Genomic DNA, 18,841 nt, shown 5'->3' with positions numbered 1-18,841 from the left:
TTGTGTAAAATGTTTCGTGTATAAAATTAACTTTTAGTAATATGTAAGTAAACTGATACAGTTCATAGCTTGTGTTATATTGTGACGATAGAACTAAACAAAAAGGAATTTCCATACTGGTACGATAACCAACGGGGAACAATTTGAGCTCGTTTTATTAAGTATTTTTTTCGCACTTCAGTTCGTACTATATTCGTTTTAGATTAAAGAAAGTTATAATCTGATGCTTCGATTCACTTTTACATAAATAAGTACGAGATTATAAACAAAAAAAAAAAAAAAAAAAAAAGCGTTTTAGTGGGGCACCTGATTCTGTCTTCTTCACTTCACTTTTACATAACAGGACACTGGTCACACTGGTATTGTTTGTCAGAGGAACCTTAATCTCGATCTTTGTATGGGAAGAATTGAAGATGGCACATGCAGTGCTCTAATTTGCATAGGATGCAACTGTTCACAGCCGACATGTATTTTAATTAGCCCAGAAATTAGAAATATTAATTAACCAAGGCAGTCCTTGGTTTTTTTTTTTTTTTAACATTTGGTAAGACAACAAAAAAAAACAAATGAGATTATGTGCGCCGAATCAACACACCATGTGCTTGTATTTACCGAATTGTTCCAACCATAAGAAGGTCGCATGTAGCTTCTTGGATTCCCCCTTTGCTAGCTCTCACCATGCTTCTTTCTTGCATGTGGTAGCTAGATTTCTTTCGTCTGACAAACATGCGTGCTGATCTGTCCTTTGTTTTATCTGAAATTGAATTAATTATATATCATGTTCCAAACATGGCCATGCCAAGAATTGTTGTCTTTCTCCCAATAGTCAACTTCCTATTTGTTTGCTTGGTTTCTTCATGCAAGATCAACTCGATCTGTTCACACATAAAAGACAGGCTTTTACCGTTTAAAATCTGACAAAGCTTAACCAAGCATGCATGAATGATACTACATTTTAACAAGAAGGCGCCAAAAAAATTTTCTGATCTCACATTTAGACTCATTTTTCAATTAAAATCTTAGGTGTCCACCCCCCAAGTCTATCCATCCATATAAATCTTCGGTCGTTATAACTTATAATATATATATAGTTCACTAAATGTTAGTCATAATTGGCTAAATATTAATTAAGATTGACGATCGAATTGTTTGAATGGATCAGTGAATTCGTCAATAATTGTTTGACAAGGCTACATTACATATATAGCATTCTGTTTGTTTAAAATATATCCCAGCCAAAATGGAACCGGAGTCCTGTGCCAGTAAACAAAACCTCACCCAGGCCCCAGCATACAGACCTGAATCTGATGGTGGTTCCAAAGGCTCTAATTCACCCTCTTCCCTCGGCCCAACGGGCCAACTGCCTGTTCAAAAGGCCCATTTCCTTTCCTTCATTGATTATTATTAATTCCTTTTAACTTCTCATGTCGGCCCATCCTGATTATGGGCCTTTTGCTATTGCCAGACAATTGATCCACCTACTTAACCTTTTTATTTATTTATGATGACATTCTACTACTACCTTTTTTATTTTGCTTGCATTGAACCGGTCTGAATACCTGCAATTATTTTTAGATATTAAAAAAACAATTATCGGAAACAAAGTAGATTGTTTTTTTATTTTTTTTATTTCATATATGGGACCGAATCAATAATTTGATTTTATTGGAGTATCTACAAATACTAAGTCAATAGTCCGGTTTCAATATTTTCCATAAGATACAACATGTCTTCTCCACATAAAATCTAAAAATTAATGCGACCGAACCATTAATTTGACTCTAATAGAGACTGTGAAATTCGCGAGCCTCTTCTTCTTTCCTTTTCTCTCTTCTCCCTAAATCCTATTGGAGAGAGATCAAATAGTTTGATTCACCTAATTTTTCACAATTTGTGACTATTGGTGTGATAAATAAAAAAAATATATATATATTAGTGAGACTATCATTAATTTAGTCTCATCCACTTATAATCCGTTTGACAAATTACAAATTGATATTTTTAATTCTTGTTTATTTTTTTAATTTTCTACAATTCCATTGACAGGAACAGGAGCACAAGCATATACCATCATCAAGTCATTATCTAAAATGAGCAAATAATACATAAAACACACATTCGTTATTAATTAAAGATGGATCTAAAAAGAAACGATATTTGTAGTTTTCTTTGAGATGTATCTTTTATTCTTTTATCTCAATGTAGTATTTTCTCTTGTATCTTTTTTTTTTTTTTTAATTAAGAAAGAGTGAGTCCAGAGACAAAATGAGTATAAAGAAAAAAGTTTCTTTAAACTCTCAATAATCAAAATCGTACTCTCCAAATAACACATTTCTGTTTAAATATATCTAAATAGAAAACCAATTAGGTATTTATTATTGAAATGAAAACATTTTTTTTATGAGCGTGGGCCCCGGCCTGTCCCTTTTTGTTGTTCATGATCGATGTGATGTCAATTGTCAACTGCAAGCCTTTTTTTAACATTAAAAAATCTCAACTTTGCAAGTACGCCACCAATAGCCAGTAAATAATTGATGGAAATATTCAATCAATCTCATTGATTTCAAAATTTTAAAAACACAATCCTAAACCCTCGAACTGCCGCAGTCGAGAATTCAACTCGATAAGAACCAAAAAAAAAAAAAAAATTCAACTCGACAGAATCTAAAGAGTCAGAAACCGGATTCTGTTCATGGCTTGTGGCTTGTTTCCGGTTTCCGGTTTTCTTCTTTTACAAGGAAAGAAAATTAAGGTGGATGTTAAATTAATCTCTTTCCTTCTTCATTTTCTTATTCGGGAAAGCAATGCATTAATGCAATCATTCTCTTTTTTAGTTCATTGAGCTCGTTGTGAATTTAAATATAAAATTTATAGGTTTCATTAAATTGTTCAAACCAATTTATTTCACCAATAATATATTTACATGTATAATTTTTATGTAAAGTTAAGAGATAAAAAGGGATATTAACATATAAACCTGCCATTTATTTTTACTGCTCGACTTTATACTAGTTTAATTCGAAAATTTATAAAATTTAGGAAAATATCCGTAGAGTAGATCGATTTCAACAGTTTGAATTTATCATTTGAAGTCGATTTGATGAGTTTTGAAATTAAGTCAGATATTTAGTGAGCTTAAAAACATCATGTTTCTACTAACATCACTTTATAATATTTTTCTAGCAATACAATATTTTATCAGTAATATAACAACTATAAAAACATAACATCACTTTATTATATTTTTTAGTAGATAAATTTGTATGAACAATGGTTTAAATTAATTCTCTGTATCAAATATCTTACAACTTGATCCTCCTCTGTAATTAATTATTTTTTAGATATAATTAGATGACAATGGTTTAATAATACTTTGTATCAAATATCTTACAACTTGATCCTCCTCTGTAATTAACTATTTTTTAGATATAATTAGAGTTTTCCATAATTAACAACAAATATTCATTGTTTTATAACATAAGCGAATGTTTGAATTAAACTGAATCACAACGATATTAAGCTGACCATGTACCTCGCAAATTGTATCATTATTATGATAATTTGAAGGAAAGCAACTTTATATTATTACTTACGCTATCAGCGTTGTTTTTTTAGCTATTCCGTTATAACGCGGTAAACGCTATTTACACCTTTAATTGTAATTATGCTAATTATACATCAAAAAAAGTAATCTAACAAATATTAAAAAAAATGATTTTAATAGTTTCTTAAAAAAATATATTAAATTCCTAAACCGTCTAGGGCGATTTGGAATAAAAATTTTAAAACGACCACCTATGGTTGGTTTGGACATTTAAAAAAAAAAAAAATTTAGGAGCAGATTTAATAATTCCTGATTAAAGTCGGATATTAATAAAAAGTATCGGCATAAAAAGAATAAAAAAAAATTAAAGAAGACTGACTTTTCAAAGTAAAATGTCTGGAAATGCGAAACTCGGAAATCACGAATGAGGGGCACGGTAAGATATGAACGGACTGGATTTAGCGGCGCAAGGTTCTCTAGTCCCTACTGAATTGATTCTTGGAATTTTTTTGATAAACCATAATTAAGAAAATCTTTTTTACCAATCCAGCATGATTGCTCTTTTTTTTCAAAAACCAGAAGGACCGGAGGAGCCCTCCGGTCTCAGTTTTTTCCTTTCCTCAAGACCGGAGGAGCCATCCGGTCTCAATATATATATATATATATATTTTTACTTTTTCCACTTTTTCCCGTGCGGCGATCTGTGTAGCATCTCTATTTTTTATGTATATATAATATATGTGTATGTGTATGTATAATATATGTATATGTGTATGTGTATGTGTATATGTATATGTATATATATGTATATATATGTATATATAATATAATATAATATAATATACGTAGGTTGTGGCTAATTTTCTGCCGGCGGTGCTACCGCCATTTTTTATTTTTGTGATGTCCAAACAACAAATCCAAACCGTTAGATGTTTAATCTATATTATAATCTACTTGGAGACCAAATTTTACATTTTTTGGATTTTTTTTACTCTTTATTAAGCTGGTTTGAAAACCAATGATTTCAATGCTGCAGAAATTTACTGAAATCAGCGGTTTTCAAACCAGCTTAATAAATAGTAAAAAAATTCCAAAAAATGTAAAATTTGGTCTCCAAGTAGATTATAATATAGATTAAACATCTAACGGTTTGAATTTGTTGTTTGGACATCACAAAAATAAAAAATGGCGGCAGCACCTCCGGCTAAAATGCTGTCGGCAACAAATTAGCCGAACCCAATATATGTATATAAGTATATAAGTATATATGTATATATAATATATGTGTGTATATATCCAAATCGCTATATCCAAACTGTGGAATTATGTACTCATCTTAAAAAATAGTAAAAAAAAATTTCAAAAAATATAAAATTTTATCTACATGCATATTTTAGCATAAATATTATGTTGAACAGTTCAGATCGACAATTTGAACTTTGAAAGCGAAGATATAAAATATGAGGTATGAAAAAGATGAGGCATTAAAACCCTACTCATTATACATATACGTATATTATATATACATAAAATAAGAGATGCTACACAGACAGCCGCACAGAAAAAAGTGAAAAAAGTAAAAAAAAAAAAAAAATTGGGACCGGAGCCTTGGTCCGGTCTTGAAAATTTTTGTTGGGATATATGTAGTGAGATCTTCTGTGGCTTCTGTTAAATTTTAAAATAAAAATAGGGAGAACGGAGGGCTCCTCCGGTCTTGAGGAATGGAAAAAACTGAGACCGGAGGGCTCCTCCGGTCCTTCTGGTTTTTGAAAAAAAAAAAGCAATCATGCTGGATTAGTAAAAATAATTTTCTTAATTATGGTTTATCAAAAAAATCCTGATTCTTGCTACTCGCATCCGGACATTTCGCCACCAAATCCAACTGCCACGTCACGTGGCAACGCTGCAAAGATAAGCACACTGTTTTTTTTATTATTTTTTAATTTATTTTTTGGATTTGAAGCCCGGAGGCGAAGCACACTGGTAATCGTAGCCGGGTTTATAACATTCCGAACATCCCATATGCTGTTTTACACTTTTACTAATGAAAATTGTAGACTATTACAATTGTATTTAATTACAAGAGGAAGCTTATTTTAGTTAATGTTTTGAGATTATGGCTTACCATGTTAGCACAACCGCTTTTAGACTTTATCCACGATGAAATGTACAATTATAAAATTTCAAAATCCATTATCTATTTTTTTTTTCTTTGAACAATATATCACGAATATAAATGGTTTTATTCTCGTTTTGCTCATTGTAATATTCATAATAATGCAATATATTTTTCTCAATGACGAGCTACATTGAATCAGAATAGGCAACTGTCAATTTTGAAAACCGAGCGTAAGCAGTAATGTAGTCAAAAGTGAGAAAAAAAAATTCAACTAAAATATTAAAAATTCTAATAATGTGTATTTTTCTGTATAAAAAAAATACACATACTTTCTAAATGAGAATAAAAATATGGGTTGTTATTGGGCGAGGGTTAGACTAGTGTATTAATAATACCTGGGTCGGGTATACCCTACCCTGCCCGCCCGTGCTCGAGCTCGGGTATGTGTCGGGTACGCGGGTACGGGCAAAAACCGGACCAGACCCTGTTTTTTTGGCAAATACCCGACCATACTCGTACCCGACTTTACCCTACCCGGGTACCCGTCTACCCTTACCCTTACCCTTACCCGTACCCTTATACCCGACCCAATAATTCAAACCCCAAATTCAAATTTCCCCCCCAAATTCAAACTTCTGTTTTTAAAATTCTGTTTTTATTTCTGTTTTTTAAATTCTGTTTTTAATTTCTGTTTTTTAATTTCTGTTTTGTAATTTATGTTTTTAAAATTCTGTTTTAATTTCTGTTTTTTAATTTCTGTTTTTTTATTTATATTTTTTATTTATATTTTTTATTTATATTTTATTGTTTTAAAGTAAAAAAAAACATAACAAAAATAGAAAAAAAAATAACAGGAAAACAAACGGAAAAAAAAGAAAAAAAAAACGGAAAAAGAAAAGAAAAAAAAGGACCTACCCGGACCGCCCTACCCCTCAAGGGTACCGCGGGCACGGGTATAGGACGGGCAGGACACGGTTTTTGAAAAAAATACCCAAGATACCCGGCCTGAGATACCCGTATACCCGCCGTATCCGTGCCCGACCTCTACCCTTGCCCCTGCCCGGGTATACCCGGCCCGAGATTAATACACTAGGTTAGACAAACTGAAAATCAGAGTAGGACAATAATTAAATAGTAATATGGATAAAAAAAATCAAATCAGGGGCGGGCGGCTTGCTCTACATTCTCCACTTCTATGTATAAGTTACTGGTTTGCAAACGGATCGGGCCGGGTGGTTCGGGCAAAACCTGGGCACGAGCACGGGTAGACACGGTTATGGGCGTCACGGGTACAACGGACCAGGCATCACAGGTTTTTTTTTCAAAAATCCTACCCTGCCCGTCACGAGTTTGGGGGCAAGGCAGTCCAAGTACGGGGTCGAGCGGTTCGGTCCGGGTCTGATTTTTTTTTCTATTTTTTTTAAACCAATAAATTATAAATTCAAATTCATTTAAACTAAAATTCATTTGACATAGTTGTATATTTGAACTCAATAATTTTTGTTATAATAAAATATAAATCAAAACTACCAATTATTTTAAAACAATGTTGCTTAAATCAATTACTTTAAATATAAATCAAAATTACTAATTATTTTAAAACAATGTTGCTTAAATCAATTACTTTAAATTGCATAAATTTAATTAATATATGTATATATAATATAATTACATATAATTATATATAACTTAGGTTTTTGTACAATTATATAATATAATATAATTATACTACAAAAATTATACTAAACAAAATACCGATCGTTGTACGTCTACCTTCGAACAAAAACTTAAACTGAGTTTTTGAGGCACTAAACGATGTTTTTTTGAAATTTTGATGCTTCGGATACCCAAGGATGATCCCCGGGGTCATATTCATAATTTCGGATCCGTCTCGTCCCCCCTTTTCGAAAAGTCATCATATGCACAAATCCGACTTTCCTAGCTAAAGTTATGGCTGTTTAAAGTTTTTTCAAAAGCTAAACTTTGAAAATTCATAACTAAATGTAGAAAATTCCAAATAAATTGAAAATTTATGTCAATTCTGTGTAATTTTGAATGCTCTACATGCTAGTGTAATAACTTTTGCAGTTTGGTCCCTGTATCAGTCCAAACTTGCTGATTTACCAGAAGATGTCAAATTTGATATCCAGTGTTTTAAAATGCGGCCGCCGCATTTGCCGCCGCATGTATATATGTATAATATATGTATATATAATATAATACATGTATATATATGTATATGTAATAGAGGAGGGTTCAAATGCCTCCATTTTTTGTGCCTCTATCATGCCTCCATTTTCAAAAACTTTAATAACTTAAAATTTAAATCTTAAAATTCAAAATAAAACCGTTAATGTGATCTACATATTATAGCATTTCAACTTTGTTTTGGTTGTCATCTTGAGCTTGTAAAAATGTATACTAATGTGGATAATTTCTAGGCGTTGATTTTTTAACTTATTGAATAACATAAAAGAAAAATCAAAATGTGATAATTTTTTATGGGCACATAGATCACATCTAACGGTTTTATTTTGACGTTTAAGTTTTAAACTTTGAGTTATTTAAGTTTTTAAAAATGGAGGCATGATCGAGGCACAAAAAATGGAGGCATTTGAACCCTCCTCTATGTAATATAATATGATACATGTATATATATGTATATGTAATATGATATATGTATATATAATATAATACATGTATATAATATATGTATATACAGGAATATGTTAGCATGCTATGCATAGCATAGAGCTCCTCCATGCAACGCCTTGAATTTTGACTTTTCAAAATTCTAACGGTCGATCCGAACCGTTCATCTTGTTCTCTATATTAATATGTGTTTGGGGACCAAATTTTATATTTTTTGGAATTTTTTTACTATTTCTTTAGATTTATTGAAAATCACTGTTTTCAGTAAATCTGGACCATAAAAAAACAGCGATTTTCAATAAATCTAAAGAAATAGTAAAAAAATTTCAAAAAATGTAAAATTTGGTCTCCAAATACATATTAATATGGAGAACAAGATGAACGGTTCGGATCGACCGTTAGGATTTTGAAAAGTCGAAATCCAAAGCGTTGCATGGAGGGGCTCTATGCTATGCATAGCATGCTAGCATATTCCTGTACATATACATATACATATACATATACATATACATATACATATACATATACATATACATATACATATACATATACATATACATATAAGATGAATGCTAACGATCATTAAAAAAAAATTATCAAATGTCAATAACAATATTTGTGGCTATTTTTGAGATGCCACCCGTAAGTTTAATTAACATAAATCTAACATATTACATTTGAATTCGGATAAAATTAACATATGAAAAAATAAATTTAACACAAATCTACCATATGGAAAAATAAATCCGAATTTAAACATAAACCGGTCCAGGCCCGGTTTGATTTGACCGGTCCGGGGGGCATTTTGAATTTTTTTGAAATTTAAAATATAAACGGGTACGGGTACACAGGTATAGGGTACACGGGTACGGATATGGGCACGGGTTAACGGGCACTGAGGTCATGGTATGCACGGTTTTTTTCCCGCAAAATCGGGTCTGGTCCGTTTAATACCCGTGCCTGTGTACCCGTGCATACCCGTGGCACAGGCACGGTCTGGTCCGGGTACGGACACGGGTGGACCGGACCAGGTTTAGCCCGCCCAGGTTTTATCCAATGTCTAGTATAAGTCTATGTATAATTGGATTGTTGCTTGTCCTTAAATTTTTTTTTTGTCCAACTCTAAACAACTTACAACGTAAATTAATTTACGACAGTGCAACCCACTAGTTGCACTAGTAATTTTTTTTTACCTGCCTATGATAAAAATTTCCTTGCTTTACTCTCTTTTAAGCTAAAGTAGAATAAACAATTAGTCACATCATTTTAAGATGTCCAGTTTTTATCAAATCGAAAACTTGTTTAATTTTCATCGAAAACAACAGTATTTAAGTTAAAAACATGAATTAATTTGACACGAATTGTATGGATTTGCAATTGGAAAATGACAAAAAACGCGGCAGGTATACCTCCCCATGGTATCGCTGTTTTCTCATAAAATTTTGTCGTGGTTTTCCACGTCAGTTGTGTCTTTTCTGTCCCATAAAGGTCACATTCATATTTTATATGATCTAAGACACCTCAATTATTTGGAAATTTTTTATTAGTAGCAATTAATAGACATGTGGATCTTAACTTTTTTTTTTTTTAGTTGCAAAAAAAAAAAAAAAAAAAAATTAGAATTGGTATGAACAGCACCGATAAAAAATTTGATATGTTTTAAAGTACCAATTCAAACTTTCCAAAAAAAAAAAAAAATTTAGATCAGTATGAACAGTACCGATCCTAACTTAAAAAAAAAGTTAGAATCAGTATGAACAGTACTGATCTTAACTTTAAAAAAGAAGAAGTTAGGATCGGTATGAACAATGCCGATCTTACTACTCATAAAAAAACAGTTGTACTCTTTCTGTTTCCCTCTCTTCTTTTCTATTAATTACTACCAATAAAAAATTCCCCAATTATTTAGAAGACTAGAGCTACAAAAAAAATTCGTAGTTCTTGATTCGATTTAGTTAGATTTGAAAAAGATTCGCAATTAATCCAATTCGAAAATTAGTTTGTTTTGAAACAAATTAAATCAATTCGGTTCGAATCTTATTCAAATTAAACTTAAACTAGATATAATTCGTTCGAAATTGATTCACAAACTATTTAGATTTGAATCTCAAATAATACAATTAATGGAGTCAACCATCAATCTTTAATAATGGAGGAACCGAATTTATATCAGAGCTTAAAATTGTTAATATAATAGTAACTTATAATAGAAAAATATTTTAGTAAGGAAATCTTGAGCTGTCATATCATCCATCAGTGTGAATTTGTGAAAGGTAAAAGAAAACTGTGTGAATTTTGTTTCGCCCAAAGAAAATTAATGCATAAACTACCGGTATAACTAGAGCTGCCAAAAAAAATTGTAGTTCGTAATTAGATTGACTTCGATTCAAAAAATTTGTAGTTCACAATTAACTCAATTCGAAATTAGTTCGTTCTGAAACAAATCAAACTAATTCGGTTCGAATCTTATTCAAACTCAAATTCAAACTAGGGTAAGTTCGATTCGTTTGCGGCCCTACTTGCAACAATATATAAATAATTTCGTACATTATATGTATGGGTCAGATTGGTCGGAAATTTAATCGGACGGTTGGATTTAAACTCGAGTGATAAAGTAATACAGAAGATTCGGACTCTAAAACTGTTTCGCTCGGCCAATATAAAAAAAATTATGGCAAAGTTTAGCTCAATGATTCAAAATTATTCTTTTTGTAAAGTTGCAGAGTAAAATATTTGATCAAATTGCTTAAATAATATAAAATTTATATGATCTAATTTTCATCTACATAAAAATAATGCACTAATTTGCTTCAAAAGAGCTTTTATTTTGTGTTTGAAGTATGCAAATGAAGACATAGTTTAGTCGAAAATGTATATTTTTTTTTTTTTGAAAACCAGGTAGCGTTAGTCGAAAATGTATTCAATTCATTAATTTGAATAAGACCAGTTCATTGTTTTGCTTATTGTTGTTGATTACACGTATATAAAATAAATATAAAACAGAATTTCCCTTGCTAAATTATTTATTTGACATTGTATATCAATATCATAAGGAATTCTTGATGGACCCTAATTAAATAAATCACAAAAAAGTTATGAATTAGTTGATTTCAAATCATATATATACATACAATTATATTGAAGGAAGAAATATTCAAATCATAATTAGTTAATTGTTTGCTTGCTTTTATCAATATAAATTACTAATTTCTTTTAACAAATATTTAATAATGTAGTACATGTAAATACTTAACAAGTTATCTTCATCACAAAGCTAACACATTTTATCATACATGAACATTCAATAAAAATGTAAATGTAAATATCCAACTATGTGTTTTTACTATTAAATTAGTTTACTTCTAGCTATAATTTTACTCTCATAAAATTAGCTATTTGTTTTAACAAGTATATATTTTTTTAATATTCATCAATTACAACAATACTTATATAACTTCTACACAACACTAGATAAATCTTGAGAATTATAATTATATATGTATTAAAAAATATTAAATGTTAAAAGAACCTAGCTATATTGAATAGAATAATATTTTTGTTAAAATTAACTAGAAGAATATTAAAAACATACCGTCAAACAACAATATTTTTTTAATAAATGTATATTGAAACAATTAAGATGCTAAAAATAATGAATTAAGAAGTAACATTTAGGATAATACATATTTTTGTTCTAGAAGAGTAAAAGGGGGCATCCCATCGCATATTCCCATGGACATCCCCTGTTTTATTATTACTTTTTAAAAGTTTAATGGAATCACTAATCAAGTAATCAGTCTTTTTAAAGTATCGCTAGTCCCTTCTGCTGGCAGCTGGCTGCTTCACTGAAGAAATTTCCAAGCAAATACCATACATAAAAAGCACACCACACCACACCAACAAAGGAACCGTACAGTATACTAATCACCAGGAAAGAAAAAAGAAGAAGAGAAAAATATGGAAGATGACAAACGGAGCCGCTTGGTACCTCGCACTCCAGGGACGCTGGGCAGCCACCTGGCACGCCGCCTGGTGCAAATCGGTGTACGCGACATCTTCGGTGTACCAGGCGATTTCAATCTCACTCTCCTCGACCACCTCGTCGATGAACCAGGACTCAATTTCATCGGCTGTTGCAACGAGCTCAACGCCGGGTACAATTTTTACCATCCTCTCTCTCTCTCTTTCTAAAACCTTTTGTTCTACTAAAAGTTGTTTATTCTACTTCTTCTGTCTGGTACCATTCATGCAAACTAATTAGATGCTTGATCTTGTTTTTTTGGCTAAATTCTAACAGCTATAGTCAATTGTATGTTGGATCAAAAAGAGTGATGATATATTGGATAATTTGAATCAGAAATTTTTATATTGAAATAAAAGGGTTTAATAAATCAGTAAGGTTACTGGATCAAAAGACAAAAGGTAAAGTAGGACAGTTCGGCTGCTTACGATTCTATACTCCTAATAGGTATGCGGCTGATGGGTACGCTCGGGCCCGTGGTGTTGGTGCATGTGTGGTTACATTCACTGTTGGTGGTCTGAGCGTGATAAATGCCATTGCCGGGGCGTATAGTGAGAATTTGCCGGTGATTTGCATTGTTGGTGGGCCCAATTCGAATGATTATGGCACAAATCGAATTTTGCATCACACAATCGGGTTACCAGATTTCACCCAGGAGATCCAGTGCTTCCGGGCTGTCACATGCTATCAGGTAGTGGTTTTCATCTTATACCTCTGGTAGAGTTGGAACTTCTGATTTTTATTTTTGTGGTTATCAGGTTATGTATCTAAGGGACTAGGGATTTATTCTATTTAGTTGCTATGTTTAGTATTGTAATTTAGGGGTACAAATTTGAAATTGAACTGCTTGGTTCTCATGCACAATCTTATGATCTAGTTTTTTCTAACAAAGATCACTTTGTGTTTTGAACCAAATACACATCTGAATTTTAGTAATTGGACGTGTAAGTGAGGTTCCCTTTGTTTTTTCAGTTGCGTTCTTCACAAGTAGATATCAGGTTCTTTTTTTTTTTCTTTTTTCTGGCTCCCTCCCTCTTCTCATGGTTTTTTGCTGTTTCTTTTTGGATGGTTTGGTGGTTAATTTAAACTGATACTACTTTGTCTATAGGGTTAAAAAAAATTATACCATACATTATTTTATTATTATTATCATTTAATGCTTTTGAAGGCAGTAGTGAACAACCTGGAGGATGCACATGAGCAAATAGACACAGCTATATCAACTGCACTGAAAGAGTGCAAGCCAGTGTATATCAGCGTCAGCTGTAACCTCCCTGCTATCCCGCATCCTACTTTCAGCATTGAGCCTGTTCCCTACTTTCTCTCACCAAAGTAACTTTTTCTTTGTGTAACTTCTTCTTCTGTGCAGCCAGAAGGTTTTAATGTTCACACATTGCACAAAAATGGTTTTAACAAAAAAAATGTTTATTTAGTAGTTGAAAATGGAACTGCCCGTCAAATTGCAACGGTTTCTTTCTTTCTTTAAGAAGATTAGGCATTTTGCCTGCTAGGAATTTTATTAACACAAAAAAGAGCTTGTTTCAACAAGAAAGAAGAACGTTAGAGATACAAGCCCATCTAGAAAGCTAGAAGTCCTGAAACAAATATAAAATCCTAAAGTGCCAAGGTGAAGCTTCCACAGGTTTTATTTAGCAACAAAAATCTAACAATTAAACCAATAATAATAAGTTCCATAAAAAGAAAACATATAGAGCAACGTGTATATTTGGTATGGTACACGAAACGTTACTAAGACCTGACTAGATAATTTTTTAATCACTATAAATAATACAGGATTAGCAACCATATGGCACTGGAGGCAGCAGTTGAGGCAACCATTCAGTTTTTGGGTAAAACCGTGAAGCCCATTCTGGTTGGTGGGCCCAAGCTTCGTGTTGCCAAGGCCCAGGAATCTTTTGTCAAACTTGCAGATGCGTGTGGGTACCCGGTAATGTTGTCAACTAATTTCTCTAAACTCTGAGTGGAGAAAGGCAACTTTGCTTTTTTATAATTTTGGTCTTCATTTAGTATTGGCTGATTGAGAAATCCCAGCATGTGGTTAGAAATTAACTGGGTCCTTGCAAACTCATCTGAATTTTCTTTTAATATATACAAATCACGCACTATATTATTTGGCAGATTTATGCCAACAGTTAGAAATTAACTGGGTTCTTACAAACTTATCTGAAATTTGGTCTATACTTGCAAATTACACGCTATATTTCTGAAGGCACTACTAACACCCAAAATTTGTTTTGTTCATACATCCATAGGATAGGAACTAATATATTTTTGCTGTTAGATGTTGACAACCTTGCCTTCATACCTTAAAAAATTAAATGCAGACAGAGAAATTAACCCAGGTCAAATGTTGCGGCTTTTTTTTTTGTTATTTGAGTTTTTAGGTTTTTGGTATTGAGGATATAAAACTGGAGGAATGTAAAATAATGGTATTTCAATTGTCCTTTATGTCAACCGAGACGGTCAATTTTTTTATTGGTTTTCTTTTAAACTCTCAATAGGTTGCGGTGATGCCATCTGGGAAGGGGTTGGTACCAGAACACCACCCACAGTTTATAGGCACTTACTGGGGTGCCGTCAGCACAAACTTCTGCGGGGAGATTGTTGAGTCAGCTGACGCATACCTTTTTGCGGGGCCTATTTTTAATGATTATAGCACGGTTGGGTACTCGCTCTTGATTAAGAAGGAGAAGGCGATCATTGTTCAGCCTAATAGGGTTACCGTAGGTATGATTGAAGATCACCTCATAAATTGGTACATATTTATCCTAGGACTGGTGGCCATACATAGCATAACATGCCCAACAGGTACAGTAGGTACCTGGTTTAGTATAAACAAGAAGAGCTTTGTCTTTTTAGAATTGGCTGGTAAGGTACTATGTATTCCATATCGTGCTGGTCTATGGGTTCTCATAATATGGTATTCATGAATATATTCCAGTACTTAATTGGCAACACTAATCTGTGTGCCTGGAAAGTATGATATGGATGTGAGCCTCTACATAACAAATCTGACCAGCAAGGCAAACATATGTAGGGAATGGTCCTTCCTTTGGGTGGGTCTTCATGGCGGACTTCTTCAATGCACTGACAGCAAAAATCAAGAAGAATACTACAGCACTTGAAAACTACCACCGAATTTTTGTACCACCAGCTCTGCCTCTCAGAAATGCAGATCATGAGCCTATTCGGGTCAATATTCTCTTTAAGCATATTCAGGTCAGTATTTTATTTTGGTTGTGGCACTTGTTTTTTTTTCTTCTTCTGGTTAAAGGTTTTCCCATTTGCACTTTGTCACCTTTTTTATGTTAAAACTGCAACCACCGTGCTTGTTAGGTAAATATGCTGGCTTTATGAAATGCATACTGGTTTTGTTCTTTGTTATTACAGTTTTAGTGTACCATCGCCCTTGACTTTCTTTTGTTTATTGTTTTAATTTTAATTTTTTTATTAGTTATTATTTACTTTTCATGTGAATGGATCAGGCTATGCTAAATGGAGAAACAGCAGTTATTGCTGAAACTGGCGACTCATGGTTTAACTGTCAGAAGCTCCGGTTGCCCGAGAATTGTGGGTAAGTTTGATGGGAAAGAAAAATACAGGAATGAAATGGAATTGATATTAGCACAGTCATTGTCATTTAGTCTGTAGGAAAAGACGCATCACCAATTTTTAGATCATGAAAGTATATAATATGATAAAAGTTGCAATGTGCCATCATCTTATGAGGCAAGAGCTTACATAACCAGCAGGGCACCCTTCTATATTTATTAATGGAGTTTTTAGTGTCAAATACTTGAAAATATTGCTTGTAATCCAATAGTAAATCAGAGAAAATCATTTTAGAATTGAAGTACACACATCACAAGAAACTAAATTAAGATCAATGGCATTTTGTCAAAGAGCTGATTTTCAATTATGATTCTTAAATTCATTCTGTAGGATATTTCAAAATATGTTTAGATACAAGTCCAACTCAAGGATGTGGTTTTTCCTCATCCTAATTTCTGATTAATTTTATATGGGACTGTTTTTTTTTTTTTTTATAACAGTAAACAGACACTTTATGCTTCTCTAATTTGATAAATTTTGGGACAGTTTCGAGTTCCAGATGCAATATGGATCAATCGGATGGTCTGTTGGTGCAACGCTTGGCTATGCTCAAGGTGCTCAAGATAAACGTGTCATAGCTTGCATTGGTGATGGCAGCTTTCAGGTAGATGATTCATGCATTTAGTTTAATATTTTTTTATTTTTCCAATAGCATTTGAAACATATATAGTTATTCCAAATAAGTCTCAAGATTTTAAAATATTGGCAGTCTATAAGCTAGTTGTGTGAAAGTAATGAACAATTTAAACAACTGAGAATGCCTTTTGTCATAACATTTAACACTGTCATTTATTATTTTAGAAGGATGTAAACTAACTCGACTCTGTTCTCCACAATTTGTACATAAAAGGCATATACATAAAAGCAGCACCTTTTCAATCTCAACAGGTGACAGCACAGGATGTTTCAACTATGATAAGAAACTGCCAAAAGAGCATTATATTTCTCCTAAATAATGGTGGTTATACAATTGAAGTAGAGATCCATGATGGCCCATACAATGTAATAAAGAATTGGAATTACACTGCTCTTATAGATGCCATGAAAAATGGAGAAGACAAATGCTGGACCTGCAAGGTACATCTCCAAATCCATCTCATATTTAAGACAGTTTGCTAGTAATGGGTAGTATTTTTCATGACGGTGACATGCTCGTGACCTGTGATGCATTTTTCTAAGAGAATAAAAAAATAAATACTTTTAAAAACTTGTCAAAATAGTCAGTTTTTTTTTTTTTTTCGTATCATGGCTGTTTGAAAAAAAATTGAGTGGCTCATAAGAAAAAATGATAGTTTATTTGGAAGTTTGGATGATTATGAAGAATGGTGTTATAGACTTATAGTGTTGCTAGTTACAACCATACGGGTGTCAGATTGGGTGATATATATTGACAACAAACATATTTGACAACCACAACTGACTAAATGATTATGAAAATTAAGTAAAATTGCAGTCATCTTTTTTGTAATTTGGATAAATTTTGTATTAAACTTGGTACAAATTGAAATTGAATTGTCATCCACTGAGCAATTTGAAAAAAAATACTGCTCGGTTTATCGAAATTTGATTGGTGACTGAAACAATATCCAAATTGCACCAAATTTAATACATGACACGTGTAAATTATCAAAAGATCACATCTACAATTCTAATAAATATGGTTCTCGATGTACGTCTTTCCTTTTGTGCATTGCTATTCAAGAATACCAACTAGGATGCTATTCTACATACTTCTCTCCAGTGTCATAAGGAAGCTCAGTTCATATGTTTCTCTTACCCGTTGCAAATTCTAAACAGGTACGCACAGAGGAAGAGTTGGTAGAGGCAATTGAGACTATAAATGGAGAACAGAAGGATAGCCTTTGTTTTGTTGAGGTGATGTTGCACAAGGATGACACTAGCAAGGAGTTGCTCGAGTGGGGCTCCAGGGTTGCGGCTGCCAATAGTCGTCCCCCAAACCCTCAGTAGTTAAACAAGGGACCCAAACTTGTAAATTAGAAGTGGAAAAAATGAGCCACAGTTGCTTGGAATAAATTTTAGCCAATGTGTGCAGTGTGTTGTAATAAGAGACTATTACTATTAGGGTACCTGTTGATCAAAATTTTCTTCTGTGGTTCTTCTGACTATTTTGGCTGGCATTTTATACTTGAATGCATTATTGACAGAGCATTTGTTCTGTACTAATTTCTTCTGGTGTTCTTAAAACTTACCTTGTGTTCCCTCGAATCCGTATCCTCAGGTGAAGGTATAATTTACTAAATCCAAACCATTTTTTAAAGCCCTGACACGAATCTTAAAGCAAACTGTCTATATATAAAATAAATAGGAGGGTTGAAAAGTATGCAAAAATTATTAAATTTTAAATGGACAGATTACAAAATTTTAATTTATATGGTGTGGCTTATCACTACCATTTCCTCGAATCCTGATGACAATCATGACAGTGAGAAAAAAAAAACCCAAGTCTTTTTTTGTATATTTTATCTATTAAATTTAATAATAGTTTACATATTAATACTTTTTAGTTTTATTTATAAAATAACATTATACTGCACTATATTAAATCTTTCAGCCGTCCACTCTCAATCTCAATTCTTTCTTTTTTATTTTATGCAAAAAAAGAGAAGGAACGGAAAGATGGAGCTAATCGAGTAGTAGAGGAGGGGAGGTCTGATTGGCCTTTAAATTGATCAGAAGAGAAGCATCGAATCAGTTTTGAATCCGACCAACGGGCCTCAGACCTGCTCGGCTGGTCCTCAATCTAAATGATATATCACAAGGTGCACTATTTTATGTAAACTAGTGTTGTAGAGTTCTTAGGCTAGACGGACATGGGGCCGGCCACCAATCTGGAATCTCGTCTGTGTACACA

The 18,841-nt window shown here is 32.6% G+C and overlaps 1 protein-coding gene across 1 annotated transcript; it reads left to right on the top strand.

The window, feature by feature from the left end:
* Window positions 1–12,095: 12,095 nt before the first annotated feature.
* On the top strand, window positions 12,096–18,135 carry LOC144569693 (pyruvate decarboxylase 1-like). Its single transcript, XM_078320148.1, has 10 exons — window positions 12,096–12,469; window positions 12,784–13,027; window positions 13,505–13,668; window positions 14,131–14,284; window positions 14,859–15,084; window positions 15,395–15,576; window positions 15,843–15,931; window positions 16,456–16,573; window positions 16,858–17,046; window positions 17,767–18,135. Exons 1-10 carry the CDS (start codon window positions 12,273–12,275, stop codon window positions 17,935–17,937), a joined length of 1,734 nt encoding a protein of 577 aa, XP_078176274.1. The 5' UTR covers window positions 12,096–12,272; the 3' UTR covers window positions 17,938–18,135.
* The last annotated feature ends 706 nt before the right edge of the window (window positions 18,136–18,841 follow it).

Source organism: Carex rostrata, chromosome 18, assembly GCF_964058835.1.
Source record: "Carex rostrata chromosome 18, lpCarRost1.2, whole genome shotgun sequence".
Taxonomy (NCBI): Eukaryota; Viridiplantae; Streptophyta; class Magnoliopsida; order Poales; family Cyperaceae; genus Carex; species Carex rostrata.
This window is presented reverse-complemented; position numbering and strand designations above follow the sequence as displayed.

What these genes read in the sequence shown, in the direction of transcription:
- LOC144569693 (XM_078320148.1), top strand. Translation starts at nt 12,273, where the DNA reads ATGGAAGATGACAAACGGAGCCGCTTGGTACCTCGCACTCCAGGGACG. An exon ending in CAGATGCGTGTGGGTACCCG is followed by an intron (nt 14,285 to 14,858) that starts GTAATGTTGTCA and finishes AACTCTCAATAG; the next exon opens with GTTGCGGTGATGCCATCTGG. An exon ending in TTCTCTTTAAGCATATTCAG is followed by an intron (nt 15,577 to 15,842) that starts GTCAGTATTTTA and finishes TGAATGGATCAG; the next exon opens with GCTATGCTAAATGGAGAAAC.